Source organism: Temnothorax americanus, unplaced genomic scaffold, assembly GCF_048541705.1.
Source record: "Temnothorax americanus isolate GAGA-0224 unplaced genomic scaffold, ASM4854170v1 Scaffold7, whole genome shotgun sequence".
NCBI lineage: Eukaryota > Metazoa > Arthropoda > Insecta > Hymenoptera > Formicidae > Temnothorax > Temnothorax americanus.
The window spans coordinates 6,768,404-6,792,048 of record NW_027509792.1 but is presented as its reverse complement, the minus strand read 5'-3'; the positions used below and the strand labels follow the sequence as shown (position 1 = coordinate 6,792,048).

General features: G+C 39.4%; 1 protein-coding gene and 2 pseudogenes across 6 annotated transcripts in view; 2 read left to right on the top strand and 1 right to left on the bottom strand.

Moving 5' to 3' along the window:
* The window catches only part of LOC143906338 (uncharacterized), a 29,475-nt pseudogene that overhangs the window by 1,884 nt on the left and 3,946 nt on the right, over positions 1 to 23,645 (top strand). Inside the window, exon 5 of the transcript XR_013259484.1 lies at positions 237 to 445. The product of XR_013259484.1 is annotated as an uncharacterized LOC143906338 (transcript). The remainder of the gene's footprint in view (positions 1 to 236; positions 446 to 23,645) is intronic.
* LOC143906340 (uncharacterized) lies at positions 12,706 to 15,584 on the top strand. Of its 5 annotated transcripts, none has more exons than XR_013259486.1 (7): positions 12,782 to 12,796; positions 13,376 to 13,554; positions 13,664 to 13,759; positions 13,870 to 13,947; positions 14,038 to 14,258; positions 14,342 to 14,478; positions 14,573 to 15,584. XR_013259486.1 is itself a non-coding variant. In XM_077422386.1 (6 exons), the coding sequence occupies exons 1-4, from the start codon at positions 13,542 to 13,544 to the stop codon at positions 14,247 to 14,249; spliced, it is 399 nt and encodes a 132-aa protein (XP_077278512.1). In that variant the 5' UTR covers positions 12,803 to 13,541; the 3' UTR covers positions 14,250 to 14,258; positions 14,342 to 14,478; positions 14,573 to 15,583. The 5 variants fall into 5 exon arrangements, 1 of the variants encoding a protein (XP_077278512.1); XR_013259485.1 differs by lacking the exon at positions 12,782 to 12,796 and adding an exon at positions 12,803 to 13,059; XR_013259488.1 differs by lacking the exon at positions 13,376 to 13,554 and having other exon boundaries at positions 12,706 to 12,796.
* Positions 19,332 to 21,411, bottom strand: LOC143906103 (uncharacterized; annotated as a pseudogene).

Below are 23,645 nucleotides of genomic sequence, written 5' to 3'. Positions count from 1 at the left end.
TTACATAATTACATAATATATTCAGTATCTAATTACATTTATTTAGAAGTTTTCAAAATTCTCATGTTATTTGTACTTTATTTTTTTCCTGTACAGGATTGTAAAATTATTAAAAAATTGTTACTTAATTTTTCTCAATAAATTTATATTTTTTCTAGTTTTATAATTTTATTTTATTTTTGTCAATACATGCAATATATATTTCTGTAATGTTATAATATTTCTCTATTGTTTAGAAGCACATCCAGCAGCATGTGTTCAGCAGCTGTAAAAGAAACTTCGCGGCAGAAGAAATGGAGAGAACAACGTTTGAAATTAAAAGCAGAAAATAAAATGCTACGTGAAAGGCTTAGACGGCTTCGAAAGAAAGTTGAGAACCTGGAAAAAAGCAAGACAAAGTCTCAGGAAGAATCTAAGGAACACGAAATTCTTCGTCAATTAGGCTGTAAGTTACTACCGACTAATTTTGCACAATTATTATCTGCACAAATTGACGCGAAAATTAAAAGCAAACATGGGAGAAGATATAGTCCTGAATTTAAACGGTTTGCTTTAAGCTTATTTTTTTTAAGTCCGCGAAATTATCGAGAACTTAGGAAGCAGTTTGCATTACCTTCCATTCGTGGTCTACATTCATTCACGCACACATGGCAAATTAAACCCGGCATAAACAACAAAATTTTTGACGCTTTATCTGTAAAATTAAATTCATTACCGCCTTTAGAACATCATTGTATATTGTGCATCGATGAAATGAGTTTAAAAGCTCATTTATTTTATAATCTTTCACAAGATGAAATAGTTGGATTTGAAAATACAGGCAACGAGAGATCAGCGAAACCTGCAAAAAATGCTTTTGTTGTTATGGCACGCAGCATTGCAGGTGATTGGAAACTTCCAGTTTGCTTTTGTTTTGTTGAAACAACATGTAGAGCAGATATATTAAAACCTATTATATTTGACATTATACGTAAATTACATAATTGTGGTGCTACCGTGCATGCTTTAATTTTGGATATGGGGTCTAATTTCATGCAGCTGTCTCGTGAATTGGGCATTTCAATAAACAATTCAGTTTTTTTAGTTGACGATTTAGAAATATTGTACATATTTGATACTCCCCATTTAATGAAAAGAACACGCGATAATTTATACAAACATCGTATAGAATTTGGAATGGACAAAGTTGCTTTATGGACTGCTCATATTGTCGATTTTTATAACATAGATAGTAAGCAATGGATTAAAACCGCTCCGAAACTATCTAAAAATCATATTGAACCTACCAGTTTTCAAAAAATGAAAGTCAAATATGCCGTTCAAACTTTTAGTAATCGCGTAGCTGCAGGCATGTGTACTCAGATGTCCTCTGGCTTTCTTTCAAGTGAGGCAGTAGGAACAATAGATTTCATCGATCATTTTGACAAATTATTTGATATTTTAAATTCCTCTGCAATAAATAACCCTAAAGAATATGGAAAAGTATTTACAGGAAGCGAAAAACAAATTAATTTCTTAGAACAAATGATAAATTTTATGAAAAATATAAAAGTAATTAATGAAAAAGGTTCACGAGTTAGAGTTAATTGTTTTGAATGTTGGCAAATAACAATTAGAAGTATAATGCTACTTTGGAATAAATTAAAATGTTATGATTTTCCATATCTTCGCACACGAAGAATAAATCAAGACTGTATTGAAAATTTTTTTGGTTCCATTAGACAACAAGGCGGTAATTGCTTAAATCCGACACCAATACAGTTTACTCGCGCTTTTAAAAAATTATTCAGTATGAAACTTTTACAACATACAGATACGCAAAATTGTGCTGTAGATACAGATGAAATGTTAAATTTAATTGGAGAATCATGTTCGAGTCCTTCATCATCTTCTGCGTTCATTCCATCTTCGGCGACGCGTCCAATTTTAGACATCCCCAATCATGACTATTACAATATAGATCTGCCAGAAGAAAATGCGTTTAGATATGTATGCGGGTATTTAATTAAGAAATGTCTACAAATACATACATGTGAAGCGTGTACAACTTATCTGAATGAAAACAAGACTGTCATAGATGATACTAGTTTATATTGTTCTTTTCGAGCTTTTACTACCACAGAAGAAAATCAATTTGGAAATTTGAACGTAGCAAGTCATAATTTTTGTTTTTATATACATGAATTAGAAAAAATATTTGTCACTACTTTTGAAAGTAATTGTTTCCAAAAAAATATAGGTAAATATTTATTTGAACTTGCACAAGCCGTACTTTTTGAAGCACCATGTCCAAATTTTCCAACAGTTTATTTAATAAAACTATTTATGCGCATGTGTGTGTGTGTGTGTGTGTGTGTGTGTGCGTATTTACTATACTTTGTCTCAACATAATAAAGCATCCAAAAATGTTGATAAAAAAGTCACTAAAAAAAATAGAAAACTTCTTAATATTTTACATTTATAATTCTTTTCTTTTCTGACTTATTCTTTACTTGTTTGTTTGCATGCAGTCTTATTTTCACTATAATAATATGCGTATTATTATGAAATTCGGCTAATTAGTAGTCAAATGATGGATTATCTTTTATAACTTATTATTATTTCCCGTTTGTTCTTTAGGTTTGCGATTTATATATTCTATGAAATCATACAGGGTTAATTATTATAGAAAATTTTTCTTCTTTCTCGCTTTCTCTTTGGCTCGTACCGAGGTGGATCGAGTAGCTGAGGTACAGACAAATGATTGAGAGTTAGGAGAGAAGAAATAAAGATATATTCCAATATATATTTATATGCATGTATGTCCATACAGTATAATGTACTTTTTCCTAAGTTTATGTTTTGTGTGTGTGTCATATATCTACATGCATATGTTTCTTGTTTCGTCTTTTAGGCTTAAGGTTTATATTGAAATTAACTGTCATATACCATTTTTTATAACTATATATATTTTGTATGTGTGTGTGTGCGTCGTCATATATATCTACATGCACGGGTTTATTGTTTCGTCTCTTAGGCTTAAGGTTTCTTGAAATTAACTTATAACATTTTTTGTAACTGTGTACTTTGTATGTGTATGTGTGTGTCATTTATATAGCTATATGCATGGATTTATTGTTTCATCTTTTAGATTTAATGTTTCTTGAAATTAACTGTCATGTAAAACTTTTTATATATAACTATGTACTTTGTGCGCGTCTCATACATCCATATGCATGTGTTTATTGTTTCGTCTTTTAGGTTTAAAGTTTCTTAAAGTTGATTGTTACCTACAATTTGTTATATGCACAATATGTATAGTTTTTAACTATAGTTTTTTTGTAATATATTCGTATAATTGTGTTAATAAAATATAAAATAAGATAGTTATCTTTATTTTTTTTAAATCTTGCTATCTAATATTTTGTTTATAACGTAAATAGGTGTCTGTGCTTCTCGCGCAAGAAGTCATAATTGCCGCATAAATAAATAGAAAACTACAAAGAAGACGGAGCATTTCCCCATTGCATAAATATATGTGCATCTTTTACATAATTAAATTAATTAAGTATCATGGCAAGTATATTGGCAGGTTAAAGAAGAGAGATTTTATTTTTCTTTTGCACCTTCTTTTGCTTTATATCAAAATTTGGATCAAATAGCAATATAGACAAATGATTCAACTGTGGAGAATATATATATACCTATATTAAACAAATTGCCCATAGTATGACAATAACAGATTGGCAGCAGATATTACAACAGATCCAGTATCATCTGTATCCGCATTAAACTCGTGTTTTGCTGACAGATTTTACCGATATAATCTGATAACAAATTATCTGCAGAAACCGAAAAGAATCTGTCATTTAGTAAATATTTAAATGAAATACAATTATTTAAATGATTACGAAACGGCTGCTCAGTTTCTGCAGTCAAATCTGTCATCATGTTCTGCAGATTCCTGTTATATATTATTCCTGTCGACACTCTCTTAAGGGTCTGTTTTCTATAACTGAACGAAATGGCTGCACTAGTTGAGCAATAGAAAATAAGTCTTAAATTTATAGCAGATATTTTCTAAATCTATTCTTGACAAATTTAACACTATCCGAACATATATATATTATATTATACGTGTATGTATGCGTGATGATGTGTTTGTAATGCATATTTCTAATGTTTTTAAATAAATTCTCTTTCCGACATAAGATATTTTTATTATTGCGTACAAATAATGTACTTTGATTTCCATTTATTAATTTCGGTTAATGTATTTGTATTTTTTTAATAGAAAAATTTAAGATATTGAGATTTAAGTAGTATATATATTATTTCAATAAATAGTATTATGTAGTATAAGTAATATAAATAGTATATATTATTTTAATAAATGAATGTATATATATTTATAGACTAAATAAAAAAATATTTACACATACGTTTTTTAATTATAATAACATTATTATTATAAATATTTACTCTACATGTTATTTGCTTCATTATTTTGATTCTCTCAACATTTTATCTTATTTGTGTATTTTTTTTATCGCAAAAATGTACATTATATATATTATATACATTATATTATATATATATATATATATATATATATATATAAGTGCATATATTAGTTTTTATATTAATCAATGTTCATATAATTTTATGTTTTTTTAAATTATTTTCTGACATATTTTTTATTGTCTATAAAGTATACTATATGTGATTAGCTAATTGTTTACATTATTTTCATTTTGGGACGAGGTGAAAATTACAAAAGTGAGCAAATTCACTAGAGAATCTACAATTTCATTTGTCGAAATCTAGTAAATCTGTTCACTTTTGTAATTTTCACCTCGTCCCCCAAGATACAGAATCGACCCCCAGTAGTATGCGATCTGTTTTTTTAGCTTCTGCACCATTTATCTTGCCTCTTTCTCTCTCTTCGTTAGAGAGAAAAAGAGGTAAGATGAACGGTGCAAGAAGTTCAGCTAAAAAGAGCAGATCTTTGATTGGTTATCTACTTAGCTCGCGCGTGTGCAGTTGAATTTCGTACACGCTGACATCAAAGGTGCCGACAGGGAGTTGCGCTACTGTATATACTGTGTCCCTACTGTATATCCTTATACTGTGACGAGATCGTCGTTGTTTGCGCGGTAAAATCAGGGAACGCCTGCGCGTCAGCGTTGCGCACGAATATAGAAAGAAACACGACTCATGCGTTAAATTGGACGGATGCCTCGCAGCGCGACAACAGCAGAAACGCTGCTTGATAGATAGCGCGCTTACGGGAGGTCGATAACAATTAAATAGATTAAACTATGGATAGCTCTCTGCTCATGGCTCTGTTTTACCCTAAACAGCTTTGCCCGTCATTACCCTCAAGGCAGAAAAATACTAGTTTCTAAACACACCCCCTGGAGATCACGGTGGATGTGGCCACCGGTCGACGTGTGGTACGGGTGGTCCACCGTCCTTGATGTTGTAAGTATACTTATTATCTTATTTTTCTTTCAGCCAGCGTAAGTAAAATCAAAAAATTTGTAAGGGACTCCCCAAGATTTGAATAGAAAGGGAAAAAAACGGCTATGGGAGTCAGACGCGGTTATCCGTGCGTAAGGAATCAACCAGTGATTCTAGTAAACATTATATTTAATAAAGCTCATACGTTTCGGCTCGGGATTGAGCCATCTTCAGTGAAGTACAAAAAACCATTTACTATTATTCACCAAGGCCGGTACAGCGAGTCTCAGAATTTACAGATCCGATACTTTGGCAAACGAATTCCTGTCTGTAACGACATAACATTGGTAAAGGCCGAGATCGCCGTAAATAAAGTAACAGATGTTATAGAGACTCACCCGAAAGCCAAAGAGAAGGAGAGTATTACAAGCCATAGCGAGGAAATATAAATTAATCGTAATAAAACGAGTTCAATATCAGAAGCGAAGTCAACGTGCTTATCAGGACGACGATTTAGAAATTTCTAACGTATAAAAATTATGAAGAGTCATGATACACATTTACCAACCGTGGCAAAATAAACAGTGAGAAAAATGAAGGATAGACAGTATAAACATAGGGACATGTGAAGTCACTGAAAGAAAGGCGCATTAACAATGAGCATGATTTACAATTTTTCAAGAACAGAAGCATAAGCATGATGAAGGAAATCAGTGTCAGTTTGCAAATTGATACTGTTTTTTTGCAGTCTGATATGAGTCATTTCCGACACCGATCTTTTTAAAGCAAATCTCTCTCTGTCAAGAATCTCGACGTTCTCCCAATCAAATTCATGGTCAAAATTAATTATGTGCTCCGTAATAACTGATAATGTTGTAGTATTCCAACGAATGTGATTTTTGTGTTCCGAGATCCGAGTTTTTAATTGTCTCTTAGTTTGTCCCACATATGAGGCGTCACAATCCTTGCACGAGATTCTGTACACAACATTCTTATTAGATTGGATAGGGAGAACGTCCTTCTGAACCCGAATGAATTTATTCAATTTGTTCAAACTAAAAAAAGAAAGATTAATGTTGAGATCTTTAATGACATTTTTAAATCTTCCTGCCAACTGAGGAACGTAAGGGATCGTGAACCATATGGGTCGTGCATCACTCTCAGTACTAGAAGACGAAGACGATTTCCCACCGCCCATACCCCTGTTCATGGAATATTTTATCCTAATATTCATTGTATCAAAAATGAAAGACAACGGATACCCATTGTCCAAAAGTGTGTCAATAATAAACGTTAGATTTTTTAAATGAAATTTAGGATGTGACAACAAAAATGCTCTATCTACCATGCTCATAATTACGCCTCTTTTTTGGGAAGCAGGGTGTTGCGACAAAAAATTAAGGTATCGGCCAGAAAAAATAGGTTTGTGAAACCAGTCAAAATATAAAAAATTATTGTCATTAATGATAGTCACATCTAGAAAATTAAGTCTATCACCCCCGATCTCAATAGTAAATTGCAATCTGGGATGATAAGAATTAAAAACTGTCAAAATAGTGTCAATGGAATCTTTCGGTGCCGCCATAGCAACATCGTCTACATAACGATAATAAAACGGTAAATAAAAGTTTAAAATCTGCAACGCCCTGCTCTCCAAATCCTGCATCATCAGATCCGCAGCAATGGGGGACAACGAAGAGCCTATCGGAGTACCAAATTTCTGTTTGTAAATAATTTTATTGAACAAAAAATAAGTTGAGTTTAGGACTAATTCTAAGGCCTTCAAAAACTCTTCTTTTGGGATCTGACAATTAGTCGCGATGGTCGGCCATCTTAAAGACACGCTTTGAATCACAAGTTCAGTAGGTATATTGGTGAATAAGGAGACCACATCCAGCGAAATCAGGGAAAACTCACCGCTAATCTCCATCCCGTTTAGTTTATTCACTAGCTCGAAGCTATTCTCGACATGACTGTACGGTTTGGGAAGGCTCTCAGAGATAATCCTATGCAAAAACTCAGCTAATGGGTATGTTGGACTGTCAATAGAAGAGACAATAATCCTCAGCGGGTTTCCCGGTTTGTGAATTTTTGGCAATCCGTAAGCCCTCGGTAAAATCCCGTCACTGCAAAGTAACTGTTTATATCTAATTTCCGATATGTATTTACAATTCTTCCATCTCACCAGAACGTCTCTAACATTCTTAGAAAGAGTATTGGTAGGATCTTTAGCAACCTGGACATAGGTATTCGAGTCTTGTAATAATTCTGTCATTTTTAGTAAATAATCGTCTCTATTCATAGCGACCGTGCAGTTACCCTTATCGGCTCTGATAAAAAGAATGTCAGGATTATCATTGATAAATTGCTTAGTAGAACGAACGAATTGTGAAAGCTGCAAATAAAGTGGAGACTTCTCACTTGAAGACGAAAAGATACTATTGATAATCGGGATCGAACGATTTCTAATGTTTAACAGAGTATTAACGTGCATTATATGCAATATTCTTTTTGTTATAAGAAGGCAACGAGAAATTGTCTCCCAACTGCAACAGACACTGAACATTATCCGGAATCTGAATGAAAGTCAAGTTGATAAACCATTTGTCTTTTAACGTATTCAAAAGAGAGCCACCTTCATTGTCCGAAAAGTCACGGGGTTTTAAGGAAATATTGTAATTTTCTGTCAAATTAGTGTTGAGAGCCTGAGTCGAACAGGTAACTGACGACTTGACAGTGTAATGGATAGGCTTAATGTTATTTAGCTTAGCCAGGTTATGTTTCAGAATTAGCCACTCGAATTTCTTGTCCAAGTTACTCTGCTCCAATTTCCGTAACCTAGACATAGCGTTCATTTGTGTATTAAAAAATTCATTATATATATACATGGGTAAATGCCGTGAGATTTGTTTAGTGAGATAGAAAATCCGCGTTTGTAATTCGTTAACAGTCCTGTACGCATCGTTGATCTCAATTTTAAGCAGTTTTGAAGTAAATGCACTGGTTAAACGTCTGAATTTCACGATAGTATTTTGATGCGAAAAAAACGGAGTACAATTATTATATCGAGAAAGATGTTGTGGAATAATGTCATTACGCAAACAAAATTTTAAAAATCTAATGCGGAATTTACTCATGATGTTAGTCCTTTTGGCTTTGATCCATTGTTTCAATGTCAGGACAATCTGATGTCCAAAGGTGTCAGAAATAAATTCAAAATATGTGTATTGACGCATATCTTCCAGCCAGCGTAAGTAAAATCAAAAAATTGTAAGGGACTCCCCAAGATTTGAATAGAAAGGGAAAAAACGGCTATGGGAGTCAGACGCGGTTATCCGTGCGTAAGGAATCAACAGTGATTCTAGTAAACATTATATTTAATAAAGCTCATACGTTTCGGCTCGGGATTGAGCCATCTTCAGTGAAGTACAAAAAACCATTTACTCTTATTTACCAAGGCCGGTACAGCGAGTTTCAGAATTTACATACGTTAGAAATTTCTAAACCGTCGTCTTGATAAGCACGTTGACTTCGCTTCTGATATTGAACTCGTTTTATTACGGTTAATTTATATTTCCTCGCTATGGCTTGTAATACTCTCTTTCTCTTTGGCTTTCGGGTGAGTCTCTATAACATCTGTTACTTTATTTACTGCGATCTCGGCCTTTACCAATGTTATGTCGTTACAGACAGGAATTCGTTTGCCAAAGTATCGGATCTGTAAATTCTGAGACTCGCTGTACCGGCCTTGGTGAATAAGAGTAAATGGTTTTTTGTACTTCACTGAAGATGGCTCAATCCCGAGCCGAAACGTATGAGCTTTATTAAATATAATGTTTACTAGAATCACTGTTGATTCCTTATGCACGGATAATCGCGTCTGACTCCCATAGCCGTTTTTTCCCTTTCTATTCTTATTTTTCTTATTTTTTACTATCGCTTACTTTCTATCGCCTATTTTCTATTGCTTGTTTTTCGTTCTTTTGCGCTGCTTTTATTGCTCTATGAAGGGCTTTATCCTGTTTACGTGCACTCGCGTCGTTTTCCGTCCTTTTTTGATCGTGTAATTGACGTCTGAATGTTTTTCAATTACTTTGTACGGTCCTATCCACGGGGATTCTAATTTTTTCGATCTCCCTCTACGCACCGTTTCGTCGTGTAAGTTGATTTCTTTTGTCTTCTTATCATACGTCTCCTTGGCCTTAGATTTTTCGTTTCGTAAATGTTCCTTTGCAACTCGTTGTGTCGCTCTTAATTTTTCTTTTAGCTCTTGCGCGTAATCGTCATAAGTATACGTTGGTTTCGGTGGTTGCGACAGTGCCGTCGGTAGTGTCGCTCGGTGCCCGTATACCAATTCGAAGGGTGTAAACCCGGTCGCCGTGTGTGGCGTCGTGTTATACGCGAACATTGCGTATGGCGTCCATTCGTCCCAGTCTGTCTGGTCCGCGTTAATATAATGTCGCAAGTATTCGGCTAATGTTCTATGAGAGCGTTCCAATGCTCCATTACTCTCGGGATGGTAGGCCGTTGTTTGAATTTTTTCTGTCTTCAATAATTTACACGTGCTTTTAAATATCTCGCTAAGGAAATTCGTTTCTCTATCCGTCAGTATTTTGTCGGATACCGTATTCAAAGATAATTTTTGTGACAAATTCTTTTGCGATGGTATTCGCTCCTTGGTTAGGTTGTAACCGGACGGTACTTGGGGAGACACGAATCAACGCGGGGTGTCCTTGAATTCAACGGTCGCCACTCGGTTTGACCTCTGGGTTGCGTTCCAAAATTCACTCTGGGTAACTAAAATCTATAGTTTACGTCACGTACACTGTAGCATTTTAGTTAACTAGAGTGAATTTTGGAACGCAGCCCTGGTATACCGAGAAGGTAAGTATCTATCGAATTTTTAATCAGACTAATTATTCTTCTTTTCAGGTTCCTGCCACGTGAGGATCATCGCCGCTGCCACCGTCTTCCAGGATCAACGAGGGACTTCGAGTGATCGACGCCAATGGATCAGGTATGGTACAGAAGGTAAGTCCAATCGAATAATTTTCAAGAATTTTTTGACAAAAGATTGTATAATTTATTCAATTTGACTGATTTTCATTCACAGTTGTTCACAAATATCGAAGTTACACAATCTGTCGGACGATCGTACGTTCGAGCTGACATGCCCTTTTTCGTTACGACGCACAAGATTTTTCGGCACTAATTTGGCGTTCGCTTATGTAAAAACGATAATTAACGCGTTCCGCGGGCGTTCCCGGTTGTTATGGAAGTTACGAGATTATGATTTGCGCACTCGGATTACGATCGCGGGACTTAGCGCGACAACGAGAGTATATGCGAAATTACGTATTGCTCCGTGAACTATCCCCGAGAGACTACCTCGAGTGGCCCGTCTCGCTCGGCCTCCCTACCATCGGCTATTTGGCCCCAACTCCGGCGCTCCCTACGACTTTCTCCTTCGAGAAACTTCGCAACTGCGTATGTTTGTCTCGGTAATTTTCCACTTCGATGTTTACGCGGGTCTACATGGAAATTTCCATGGGCGTTGCGCTCGCGATGCCCTGCCGTCCTGACGCCAGGGTAGTGGTTTTCCACCGGCTCGAATATGCGTCCGCCGTTGACGCCGACCTATGCGCCTATGCTTAATTCGCACGCCTTTTACGATTCCGGGCGACTTCCTCGGGGAAGACGTCCGGGTAACGAGCACCACGTCTTCCGCCGTCGCCGACCTATCCTGACGCTTCCTTGGGACCTGGTACCCAGATTTCCGAGGTCTTTCCTCGGAGATGATGTTTGCGTCGCGATCTACCGGACGGTACTCTATTTCGCGACCCGGTCCTCGGACTTTGACGGCGCGCGGTCCGGCGCCTATCTTGGCTCTCCCCTTTCGCCAGGGCATCTCATTTCCTGGAGATGACGCAACTGGTGCGAGTTCGCAGACGGTACGCTAACTTGTCTCCCGGTCGTCGGAGTTCGACGGCGCGCGGTATGGAGCCTCATCTGGCCCTCCCTTTCCGTCGGGGCTACTCAGTTCCCGGAGGTGACGCCCCTGGTGCGAGTTCGCGGACGGTACGCTAATTTGTCTCCCGTTCGTTGGAGTTCGACGGCGCTCGGTACGGAGCCTAACTTGGCTCTCTTTTCGTCAGGGCTATCCAGTTCCCGGAGATGACGCACCTGGTGCGAGTTCGCGGACGGTTCCCTACCTCGTGTATTCGTTATCGGCCCGCATCGGTTATCGACTAGGCTCTTTCCTCGTGCCTCGTAGTTTCGTCCGGCACTGCGCGATATCACGCCTCGCTCGTTTTCTCGGAGATTACGGACGTCCGCTATTTTCTGTTCTCGCGGTCAAAATGCGGTTTTTTCTAGCTACGTTTGCTTCCCGGGCTCCCGATTCGATCAGGGACCGTACATTATCGCAAGAATCTCTATATAACCGAAATTGCGGACGGTCCGCCATCTTGGCTCCCCGGAGTCAGTTTTCAGCGCCGCTGCGCCCTGACTATTTCCGATGGTCTGGCGGTACTCCGTGGTCGGTTATTGACCTCCGTTGGTTTTCCGTCTTAATGCGGGAGAACGCCCACTTGGACGCCTCTCCCTTCCTGGAAAGTATAAGTGGCTCAAGCTTCGCCACGCGGTTTTACGCGCTCTTAACCGTTCACGCGCTCAACGGTAAACCAAAATTAACTACATATGGCTTGAGCCGGTATTAATGAAATTAAGAAATTGCGCGATTTGTCAAAACTTATTAACTATGGCGTCGGATGGGGTCGTATTGTCGCAAACGAAAACTTTTGACCCTGCGAGTCAACCAAACTAAACGGTTTAACGGACATGCGTCCAAGTGCGTCCCCATCCTCGGAACGCTGGTAACGCTACTTATATCTGATTGGGAACCTTTTGTCCCTCGTCCCCGTTCTCGTCCTTGTCTATGCTCTCCGGGCTGCGGAAGCTGACGCTATACGCGTCGTCCCGGTCCGCGGGCGCTGCTGGCGGCTCCGCGTCCGCTCCTCCTCCTGCCGCATCTGTCGCTTGCTCGACAGGCCGGGCGGCCTGCTCCGACTCGAGCATGGCGACAATGGCCTGCACCGCCTCCAGATCCATCGGGATCGGGATTTCCGCGACCTGGCCCACCTCTACCGGCGTTTGCATGACCGGTTGTGACTCCGCGATCGCGTCGGGCAGGTCCACCTTCACCGCCCATTTCTCGGCTGCCCGACTGGCTGGCTCGCCGCTATAATCGGTCCGCGGTGCGAACTGTCGCATCGCGTCCTCCAAGAGACGGCGCAGCACGACCCGGGACACCTTCTTTACCGCCGCGCGCGCTGCGACAGCCTGCGGTCGCAAGGTACGGGTATCGCTTTACTCAATTTTGATAAGTTATCCTGAAATGTGAGGATATATTTATTTCCGTTTTCGGTCACCGTCAGTGGTCCTACTATATCTAGAGCACATTTTTCGAATGGTTTGTTCGCGGTGTCTGTGATTACTAAGGGTGCTTTATTTTTTCGTGATAACTTGTTCTTCTGACATAGTTCGCATTTATTGATGTAATCTTCGACGTCTCGAGTTAATCCTCTCCAGTTATGCGTCAACCTTATTCGGTTTATGGTGCGTTCCACACCCTGATGTCCTCCTACAGGTGCATCATGGTATTCGTATAATATACGTTGCTTCTCTTCTTCTGTATATTTTCTTTCGCTCTCCTCTTCGTTATTCTCTTCCTTCTCTATCTTGTTGATGTCTGTCGGCACATGTCGACTCAGCGCATCCGCGTTTCTATTCTCTTGACCGGCCTTGTGTACAATAGTGTAATCGTATTCTTCTAATTTTATAGCGTTTTCGATTTGGTGACTCGACCCGACTGCCCGACTCAGGGTCGGGTCGAGTCAGATCTCAAGTTTGATTTAAAACTCGATATCTTTAGGAACGCACTCAGTATCATGGCGGAAGGCGGAAGGTGTGTCTCCTAACCTATTACTGACAGTTCAGCACGAAAGCTCTAGCACTATTGGCACATGCGGAACTTCATACTTCAAAAGATCTCGCGAAAGTTTTTCAGCTTGTATTAAGTAAATGTAATAAATATAACAATGAGTGGATTAGGTAGGAAATTTGTACTATGTTAGTAATTACTGTTAATTATGAAAAAGAACAAATGTACATACAATATTAATTAATTGTAACAAAAAATCATAAATGATAATTTTTACAGGAAAGAAGAAGACAAGTGTAAAAATTTGTCGCGATGAAAATGGACAAATAATAAAAACAAATGAAGGGATTCTGTATGAATATGTGGATAACGACGGTAAACATTTTATTTAAAATATTGTAAAATTAATAATACGTTTTATATATCGCCATTGAATTTCCACTGCTGTAGTAGCATCAAAAATATAAAATTATTTTTTTCCTCAGGAAATACCACATTAAAATTTCTACCGACAACACATCCGTTCTGTAGCGAATCATCATCATCAACATCAGTTGAAAGTGGTAAGTGATTTGTGTGCGCATTGCTATGCGAAAAACTTTGAACAATAGAAATATTGCATTTGAGATAACGATGAACCAATTTCATTCCAGAGAGCATAATGCCATGCAGTACAACAGCAAGCACTACGCAAGAAAATAATTGTAATAAAAATGTGGAAAAATTGGTCATTGCACATGACTTTTTACTTTCTTCGTCAGATAGTTCTAATGAAGAATTACAATATACATGCCTAGTGCAGAAAAAGAGAATGCTGCGAGTGAAACATTATATTAAAAATATCGTTGATCAATATATATACTGATAAAAAGAGGTAAATATAATATTTATTAAAAATATTTATTAAATCCCCCCAATGTGTTAGGAGCTTATTTTTTATCTTAGGATCTCTTTTAGTTTCAGAAACATTTTAGACTTGTAAGAAGAACTTGTGAGCATATTATTAATTTGTTCGAACAGAGCAAATATTGTCCTAAAGGCTTTTGAGGGAGAAAAAATAAAACAGCTAAAGAACATGTTTTAGTTTTCTTATGGTACATCATTTTTTAAATCACTTATTTACAAATATATGAAACCGTTTTATTAAATATTACTTGTCGAGAAATATATGTTTTTTAACGCATACAGGTTTGCTGCAAATAAAACAGTAATAAGAAGTGTAGCAGAACGTTTTGACATGCAAATCGCTACAGTGCACCTTATTATCAAAAGAGTTACAAATTTCTTAGTAGATTTGGCTCCAACAATAATCCGATTTTCTGCAACGGAACAAGAACGTCAAGAAAAAGCTCAAGAATTTCAAAATATATGCGGGATTGATGGAATTGTTGGATGTATAGATGGTACATATATTCCGATTAGAACACCTGCGAAAAAAATTCGTCATACGTATGTAAATAGACACGACGAAACTGCACTTACTTTACAAGGCATATGTGATGCGAAAAAAAGATTTATAGATTGCTTTACTGGAGTCTCTAGTAAACTACATGATGCTCGTGTGTATGATATATCTTTTGTTAAAGAAAAAGTGTCTGCAATGGGTGATTTTCATCATATTATTGGCGACGCAGCCTATCCAATATCTATAAATCTTTTGACCCCATATAATGGGAAATTAACACCAGTGCAAGCAAATTTTAATAATCTTTTTTGTAAAGCGCTAGTTAAAATTGAAAACGCGTTTGGATTATTAAAGTGCAGATTCCGACAATTGACAAAACTCGATATGTGGTCCGTAATGTCAATGTCCAAATTTATTATATCTTGCTGCGTATTACATAATTTATGCATAGACAAAAATGATACGTTTGAATATTTTGAATATGAAGAACTTCCATTTCCAATTCAGCAATGTATTTCTAGTAATAATAGAATAAGAATGTTAGGACAGTTAAAACGTGATCGCATAGCGCTTGATTTGATTTAAATTTTGATTAAAATTTTGTTTATGGACCTATAATAGAATGTTATACTAATGTAAATTTTATTAAATAAATTTTTTTATTTAATAACATAATACAAACATAAAAGTCTTCAGTATTACAGTAAATCTTTTTTTTTTAACTAAAACGCTTATAAAATGATAGATTAATATCACATTATTTTGGCAAATCATACATTTAAATTCTTACAATGTAATTTATATATATATATATATATCACAATATTATGTTAAAGTATGACTATATTGAAAATAAAAAATGATAATAAACGGAACTTAATGCATATTTTTCTATTAACTAAAACATTTGTGACAAATTAATATCATTGCTTCTTCAAATCTTACATTTAATATCACAATGTTATATAAAGTATAACGATATCGAAAATAAAATAAAAAATTTATAATCTATATTATATATATATATATAATATAAATTTTACATGAAAAAACTTACTGTTATAATATAAACTTTGGTTATTGCATATAAAAAGTATTACTTGAAATAATTTATTTTTTATTTGTGGAAAATAATTCTCGAAGAACTTCTATCTTTTCTTTATGCCGACGCTCTTTCTGCTTTTCTTTCTCATTATTAATGTCTTGTAACAGTGCAAAAATGTTTGATGGTTTCTGAATTTTCCTCTCAACTTCATCTTCTCTGCTCAAAGAGTCTATTTTTCTTTTTTTAATAGTACATTGGCCTATACCGAAACAAACGTCAGGTTCGATGCTATCGTCGATACTATTGATTAATTTAAATTCTTCTTCAAAGTCGATATTACATTTTTTATTCCTTGATTTTTTGTTATTTTTCTTTGCAGCATTTCTTCTTTTCAACATATTTTTATATCGGTATTCGCACTGCACGGACGAACGAAAAGTTCCAAATGTTTTCGTGATTTCATTACTTATAAATTCCCACATTCATTTCTTGTTTTTGAATTTGGTAAATGGGCCTATTTGTCTAATATTTTCGAAATATAATTCTAGTAATTTTTTGCTTTCATTATCTGTCCATACAATTCCATGTGAATCATTTTCTTCTTCAACAGATTCTTCATTCCTAAATGATACTGTACTGCATGGCATTATGCTCTCTGGAATGAAATTGCTTCATCGTTATCTCAAATGCAATATTTCTATTGTTCAAAGTTTTTCGCATAGCAATGCGCACACACACTTACCATTTTCAACTGATGTTGATGATGATTCGCTACAGGACGGATGTGTTGTCCGTAGAAATTTTAATGTGGTATTTCCTGAGGAAAAAAATGATTTTATGTTTTTGATGCTACAGCAGTGGAAATTCATTGGCGATATATATATATATATATAAAGCATATTATTAATTTTACAATATTTTAAATAAAATGTTTACCGTCGTTATCCACATATTCATACAGAATCCCTTCATCCGTTTTTATTATTTGTCCATTTTCATCGCGACAAATTTTCACACTTGTCTTCTTCTTTCCTGTAAAAATTATCATTTATGATTTTTTGTTACAATCAATTAATATTGTATGTACATTTGTTCTTTTATATAATTAACAGTAATTACTAACATATAGTACAAATTTCTTACCTAATCCACTCATTGTTATATTTATTACATTTATCTAATACGAGCTGAAAAATTTTCGCGAGATCTCTTGAAGTATGAAGTTCCGCATGTGCTAATAGTGCTAGAGCTTCCGTGAACTATCAGTAATAGGTTAGGAGACACACCTTCCGTCATGATACTGAGTGCGTTCCTAAAGATATCGAGTTTTAAATCGAACTTGAGATCTGACTCGACCCGACCCTGAGTCGGGTCGAGTCACTAAATCGAAAACGCTTCATGGTCTGTCACTATGGTAAATTTTGTTCCATAAACGTATGGTCGGAAGTGTTTCACCGCCCATACTATCGCTAGTAATTCTTTCTCAGTAGTATTATAATTTTGCTCGGCTTTAGATGAGTTTAGATAGTACTCTGCTCGCATACGCCACGGGTTGATCTTGACCTATCTTTTCCTGTGACAGTATGGCTCCTATTGCGTAATCTGACGCGTCGGTCGTTACTACAAATTCTTGGGAGAAATCCGGGTATTTCAATACCGGTGCTGTGGTTAGTTTTTCTTTAAGTATTGCAAATGCGTTTTTTTGTTCTGCGTTCCACTCGAATTTGATATCTTTTCTGGTCATTTTTGTGAGTGGCTTGGCGATTGCTGAAAAATCTTTAATAAATCTTCGATAATATCCGGCTAGTCCTACGAAAGCCTGGATGTCCTTTACTTTTGTTGGTCTCGGGAAGCTTTTTATTGCTTCTAATTTTGAAGGGTCTGGTGAGATTCCGTTTTCTGTTATTACATGTCCGAGATACGTCACTTCTTTCCGAAGGAATTCGCACTTATCGGGCTGTAATTTCAAATTATAGTTTCTCAGTCTTTTTAGCACTTCAATTAATCTCTTATTGTGCTCTTTAATTGTAAACTTGCTCCGTATACTATTATATCGTCTAGATAGACTAAGCATTGTAATCCTACTGGTCCTGCTAAAACGGCTATTATTGCTCGTTGAAATGTCGCTGGGGCATTTTTCAGTCCAAAAGGCATTCGATTATACTCGTAATGTCCGTATTGTGTCGAGAACGCTGTTTTTCTTTATCTTCTTCTTCCATCGGGATTTGATGATATCCCGAGGCGAGGTCTAGCGTGGTAAAATATTTTGCTTTTCCCAGTTGGTCTAGGATATCGGTTATGTTTGGCAATGGGAAGGAATCTCCCTCCGTTAGGTCGTTCACAAACCGAAAATCTATTACCACTCTCAGTTTTAATTTTCTTGATGCGTCTTTTTTCTTCGGTACTACTAGCAACGGCGCATTCCACGGGCTCGTGCTAAGTCTAATAATTCCGTTTTTCAACATCTCTTTTACTTGTCTATTCACTTTTTCTTTGTGCTTTTCTGGCAAACGGTACGGTCGGACGTTGACCGGTACGCTGCCCGCCTTCGTGGTAATCTTATGCGCGACGATATCAGTGCATGTCAGTGGTTCTCTTTCTACGTGCAATACATCGCTGTAGTCTCTGCAAATTTCCATAATGGTTTTCTTTTCTTCTTCGTTTAAGTGTTGCGTGCGTATCAATTTTTCGACTTTTTCGCTACGCGTCATTGTTTTTTCTGCTTTGTTTACTTGGTTTATTTCTATCTCTTTTGCTTTTTCTTGCTCTAACTCTTCTAATGTTACTTGCGGCATTAGCATTTCGACTGTCTTCTCCGTCGTATTTAGTATGCTTGCCGGACATAGAAAGTTTTCTGGCATCACCAGGCAATTTTCTATGAACACTCCTGACACTGTCTCTTCTGCCTGTATTATTCCTAGTGAATTTTTATCGGTCGCGACTTGTAGTACTATTGTCTCGCTTCGCGGTTTCAAAACCATTTTCTTATACGGGTATAATTTTAATGTGCTATTTCCTATGCGTATTGAGCTCGAGTCGTAACTATATGATGCTCGATGTTTTTTTATAAAATCTACGCCTAGTATTCCGTCGTATTTTATCGGAAAATCATCCTTGACGACATACATCGTGTGCTTGATCTTTCTATCTTTCAAGTCAATAGTTGCTGTAAATTTTCCAATCGTATGGGCTTTATGACCTGTTACTCCTGTAAGGGCCATTTTATTTTCTTCTATCATTGTTTTGCCTTTCAAATGTTTTACTTTTATTATTGATACGGCCGCTCCGGTATCAAACAGTAAATTTAGTTTTTTGCGCTTCGTTTCTCGCATAGGCAGAGTGATTAAGTCCAGCCCTGCATGCTTTCGCGGCTTGTTCGTCATGTGTGACACCTGATACTCTAACGCCGGTCGGCGCTGCTTTGTGTCCTCTTTGTCTTCCTCATCGCTATTCGCGGCTGAATTACTGTCCTTTTTTCTCGGGCTATTTGTTTTCGGCTAAAAATTTTTATTTTGTCCTCGCGGATTATTAGGTTTGTTGTGATTCGTCCTTTCTTTATTTGGTCGACCATTTAACAGCCAACATTCTTCGCGCATGTGTCCTGCCTTCTTGCAATAATTGCAGACTTTATCTATCGCGTTTACGCGGGGTGTCCTATCGGGTTTCGGTAAGGAGAAACGGTTCGCATATCTATTGGTACGACATTCCCTTCCGAGGTGCCCGTATTTTCCGCATTTGTGGCATTGTAATATCGATCGGTTATTGCGCGGTTGCGGCGAGTATGCATAATTATTTTTGGGACGCGGCGGAATTCCACTTGGTCCGTTTACTTTTTCCTCGGCGCTCGCTCCGGCAATCGCTTCTTGCAAGGTTGCGAAATGCTGAGCTTGGACAAGTAACTTGATCTCGTCTCTCAATTCTATTTGGTAATTCTATAATGCCTGTTGTTGAATCGTATCTAAGATAGTTTGCTTGCTTTCTATTGTGTGATTTCTTCCCTCTATCATGGAGTCGTATAGCTCCATTGCTAGCTTATCGGCTCTTAATCCGAATGCTCTTGCATTTTCTCCGGGTTTTTGCTTGAGTGTATTGAACTCTAGTTGTAAGTGTGTTGTGCTTTTGCGGCTCAAATAGCAAACTTCTAATTCTTTCTTTAGTTGTGCGAAATCTCTTATCTCTCGCGTTTGAAAATCTATCATCGCTCTTCCTTTTAGCTTTGTGCATAACACTGCTTCTAATAGCGTTCCTTCTTCCATAGGATTTATATTTTTTATTGCGTACGACGCGGCGCTTAAGAATTCTTGTAATTTACTCGAGGCTCCGTCGAACTCGCGTATCATGTCTCGTGCCTTTCTTAAACGTAGATATCCGATAGCGCGTTCCGCTTGGTTCCGGATATCGTATGACGTTCGTCCGTACGTTACTTCAAACGGGAGGTTACTTGGCTCGCGTCTCGCATGAAATTCGCGGCGTTCAGGATCCGCCGTTTCTAATTAATTTACGCGATCTTGTAAGTTGCGGATTCCATTTAATATCTCGTCGAAAATGGCATCCCTATCGTCCGGCTGTAATCCGGGAATTTGGTTACGATTACTCGCCGGTGTTCTCCTTTGAGATAACACTCTATTAAGGCGGTTGATTTCGACATCTACGTGTTTAACACGTCCTCTGGCGTTATCTGCTCGTTGTTATTTACGCTATTCGCGTCGTGGTTGCTATTTGTTGCTTCCGCCATCTCGATTACGTTCACTCTCGAGGCGGAATAATACTCTTGCGGATTGAATACGCTACTATCATACGAGGTCAATGAGAACTCTCGTCTGTGTGTTAGCCTACTGGTCGTACTGTCCGCATTTTCGGATTGTGCGTGCGCGTGTGAGGGGTGGAGTCTATTTTGGAAGGGGCAGTTATTTTGTCCTATTAAACGCTCGTCTAAAATTACAACGGAATCGTCGGGTTGGAATTCGCGTTTGATTACGCTGTTTTGGTGTAATTCTAGTTCTGATTCGCTTTCGCTTGAGTAGTACGCGTCTAAATTTCTACGCACGGTTTCGCGATTATCGCTTACGACTTCTTCGGTCGTTTGAACGGGGCTTAACGGTCTATTTCTACGCGCTTGTCGTGACGCCTCGCTATAGAGCCACGTGTGGCGGTCTTCCGACCGCACAATCGAAATGGTACGCGCGGCGCGCGCGCGCCCGCCGATCACGCGCCGAGCGCGTGGGCCAGACTACGGCCCGCGAAGCTATACAAAAGTGCCGCCGATAGGTGGCAGATTTTCTCGCGTTTCATTTCCCGATAGGGAAGAATAAAAGGCCACACGGCGACGGCCTAGACAGCTTTCGACTGCTCTTCGGCTCATAGCCAAGACCAGGAGAAGTACCTTTTGGTAACCGATCTCGCCGTCACCTTGCCGCCGCCGAAGCTACGGCTACCACCGAGACGAGCTGCGCCACTTCGCCTGCCGCTACCGCCACAACCTCAGCGGCCCCTGGACTACCGCCCAGGCCAACCGTGGAAGCTCGTCCAGCTCCAGCTCTCGCCGGTGCGACTGACTCGTCCTCCACGTGCGCTCATCTCAACGTGGGACGTAAGAGTTCGGCGCTACACGTCTCCTCGACTATCGTGGACGGTGCCTCCACTCCTGTCGCCTCTGTCACCGTCACCCTCCGAGCGGGTACACCAGGAGACGCAGATCATCCCGCCTGCGCGTGTTCACCGAGGCGTGCAACACCAGCCTCCACGCAACACTCAGGAAGTGCAGACCGACCCGGAGTGGGAGATCACCTCCTCACAAGGAACGCAGACCGAGGAGCCACCGGCACTCTTATCGGAGTCTACACAGACTGAGGAACCGGAGAAGTCCCTCACACCACCGGGGACACCGCCGGCTTGGCGGAAGTTCAGCTCCTTTCGGAGAACCAAGACGCAGCCGAGCATCATCTGGCGTGAGCGACTCCGCGACTAGGAGGAGGAGAAACAAATCGGCCCTTTTCAAGGCCACACAACGAGAAGAACCCAAACGGCCCTTTTCAGGGCCGCCTTCACGGCCCTTCTCAGGGCCTTCTTCAGCACACTGACACACCTACATCTGTATCATAGGACATGGAATAAACGACTTATTTATTACATACATCTGTCTCTCAGCTCACTCGGCGATCCCTCTCCCGCTACGGCATATCCTCTGCGAAGGGCACGCGACGCCCCAGCGTAAGTGGCTAGTGGCCACAAATTGGTGACCCCGACGTCGGAGAGGAAGACCAATGTCAAGAGCGAACCACACAGTGGAGATAGAGAGCGACGACGAGTACAAAGAGATGAAGAAATTCAACGCGAAGAGAGTGTCAATTCGAATTTCCCCTTTCTGGCCAGAAGAACCCGAGCTTTGGTTCGCACAACTAGAGGGACAATTCGCCCTATGCAAGATCAAAGAAGACGACGCCAAGTACGCATACGTCATCTCGCGGATCCAGCCGAAACAAGCCAAAGAAATCAAAGATGTCATCACACATCCCCCGGCAGAGCATAAATACGAGGCAATCAAGAAGGCGCTGATCCAGAGGCTCACGGACTCACAGGGACAACGGATCAGACAGCTACTAGAGCACGAGGAGCTAGGAGACAGGAAGCCATCGCAGTTTCTCCGGCACTTATCGACACTAGCTGGGACCACCGTCTCGAACGAACTCCTACGAACGCTCTGGTTAAGGCGACTACCCCCACAAACACAAGCTATCTTGGCCACACGAACGGAAGACAGACTAGAAGATGTAGCGGACCAGGCTGACCGAATACACGAGGTCAACAGCAAAGCGCTCGTCCTGGCGACAACCGCGCCAACGCCCACAAGTACAACCGCAAACACAGACGAGGCACAAGGAGACGCGCTGAGCAAACAAATAGCAGCGCTCACTCTGCAAGTGGAGAAGATGGTCAAATCCATTCAAGCACAAAGCAGAAACCGCCAGAGAAATCGCAGCCGAAGCCGCCAACGCAGCAAGACACCCCGCCGAGACGGAGTGTGCTACTATCACCGCCGTTTCGGAGCGGAGGCACAGAAGTGTACTCAACCGTGCACATTCAAGGCGGAAAACAAGGAGGGCAGTCATTGAAGGCGGCCAATGACAACAACCCCGGATCCCGCCGCCTGTATGTCACAGACCGCACGACCCAGAAGAGATACCTCATAGATACCGGATCAGACAGCGTATTTCCCTACATCAGTACTCAGGGAGAGAGAAAAGCAGGAGTTTATCAACTCTTCGCGGCGAACGAATCCGCAATAGAAACATATGAATTCACCACTCTGCAACCAGATTTCGGATTGAGAAGAGCACACCCGTGGCGATTCATCGTCGCGGACGTAACAGTACCGATAATTGGGTCAGACTTCTTATCGTACTATCACCTGCTACCGGACGTGAGAAATAAGAAGCTAATCGACGGGCAGACAGGACTCGCGGCGCCCGGATCCACTGGCACGAGCAAACTGACAACAATAAAGACACTGAGGATAGAAACGGGATATCATGATATCCTGGCCAAGTATCCAGGAATCATGAACCCCAGCACCAAGGCCAAGCTAGGAAGGCATAGCACTACACATCACATTAAAACAACAAAAGGTCAACTAGAGGCCTGCCGTCCACGCCGACTGGCTCCGGACAAACTCCAAGCGGCCAAAACAGAGTTCAATCTCCGGCTACAAGAAGGGATAATAAGGCCTTCAAAAAGCCCGTGGGCATCACCACTACACATGGTACCGAAAGGAAACGGCACATGGCGAGCCTGCGGAGACTACCGCGGAGTAA

Coding starts and splice junctions, on each gene's coding strand:
- LOC143906340 (XM_077422386.1), top strand. Junction 13,760..13,869: donor TGAATATGTGGATAACGACG/GTAAACATTTTA, acceptor TTTTTTCCTCAG/GAAATACCACATTAAAATTT. Junction 13,948..14,037: donor ATCAACATCAGTTGAAAGTG/GTAAGTGATTTG, acceptor ATTTCATTCCAG/AGAGCATAATGCCATGCAGT.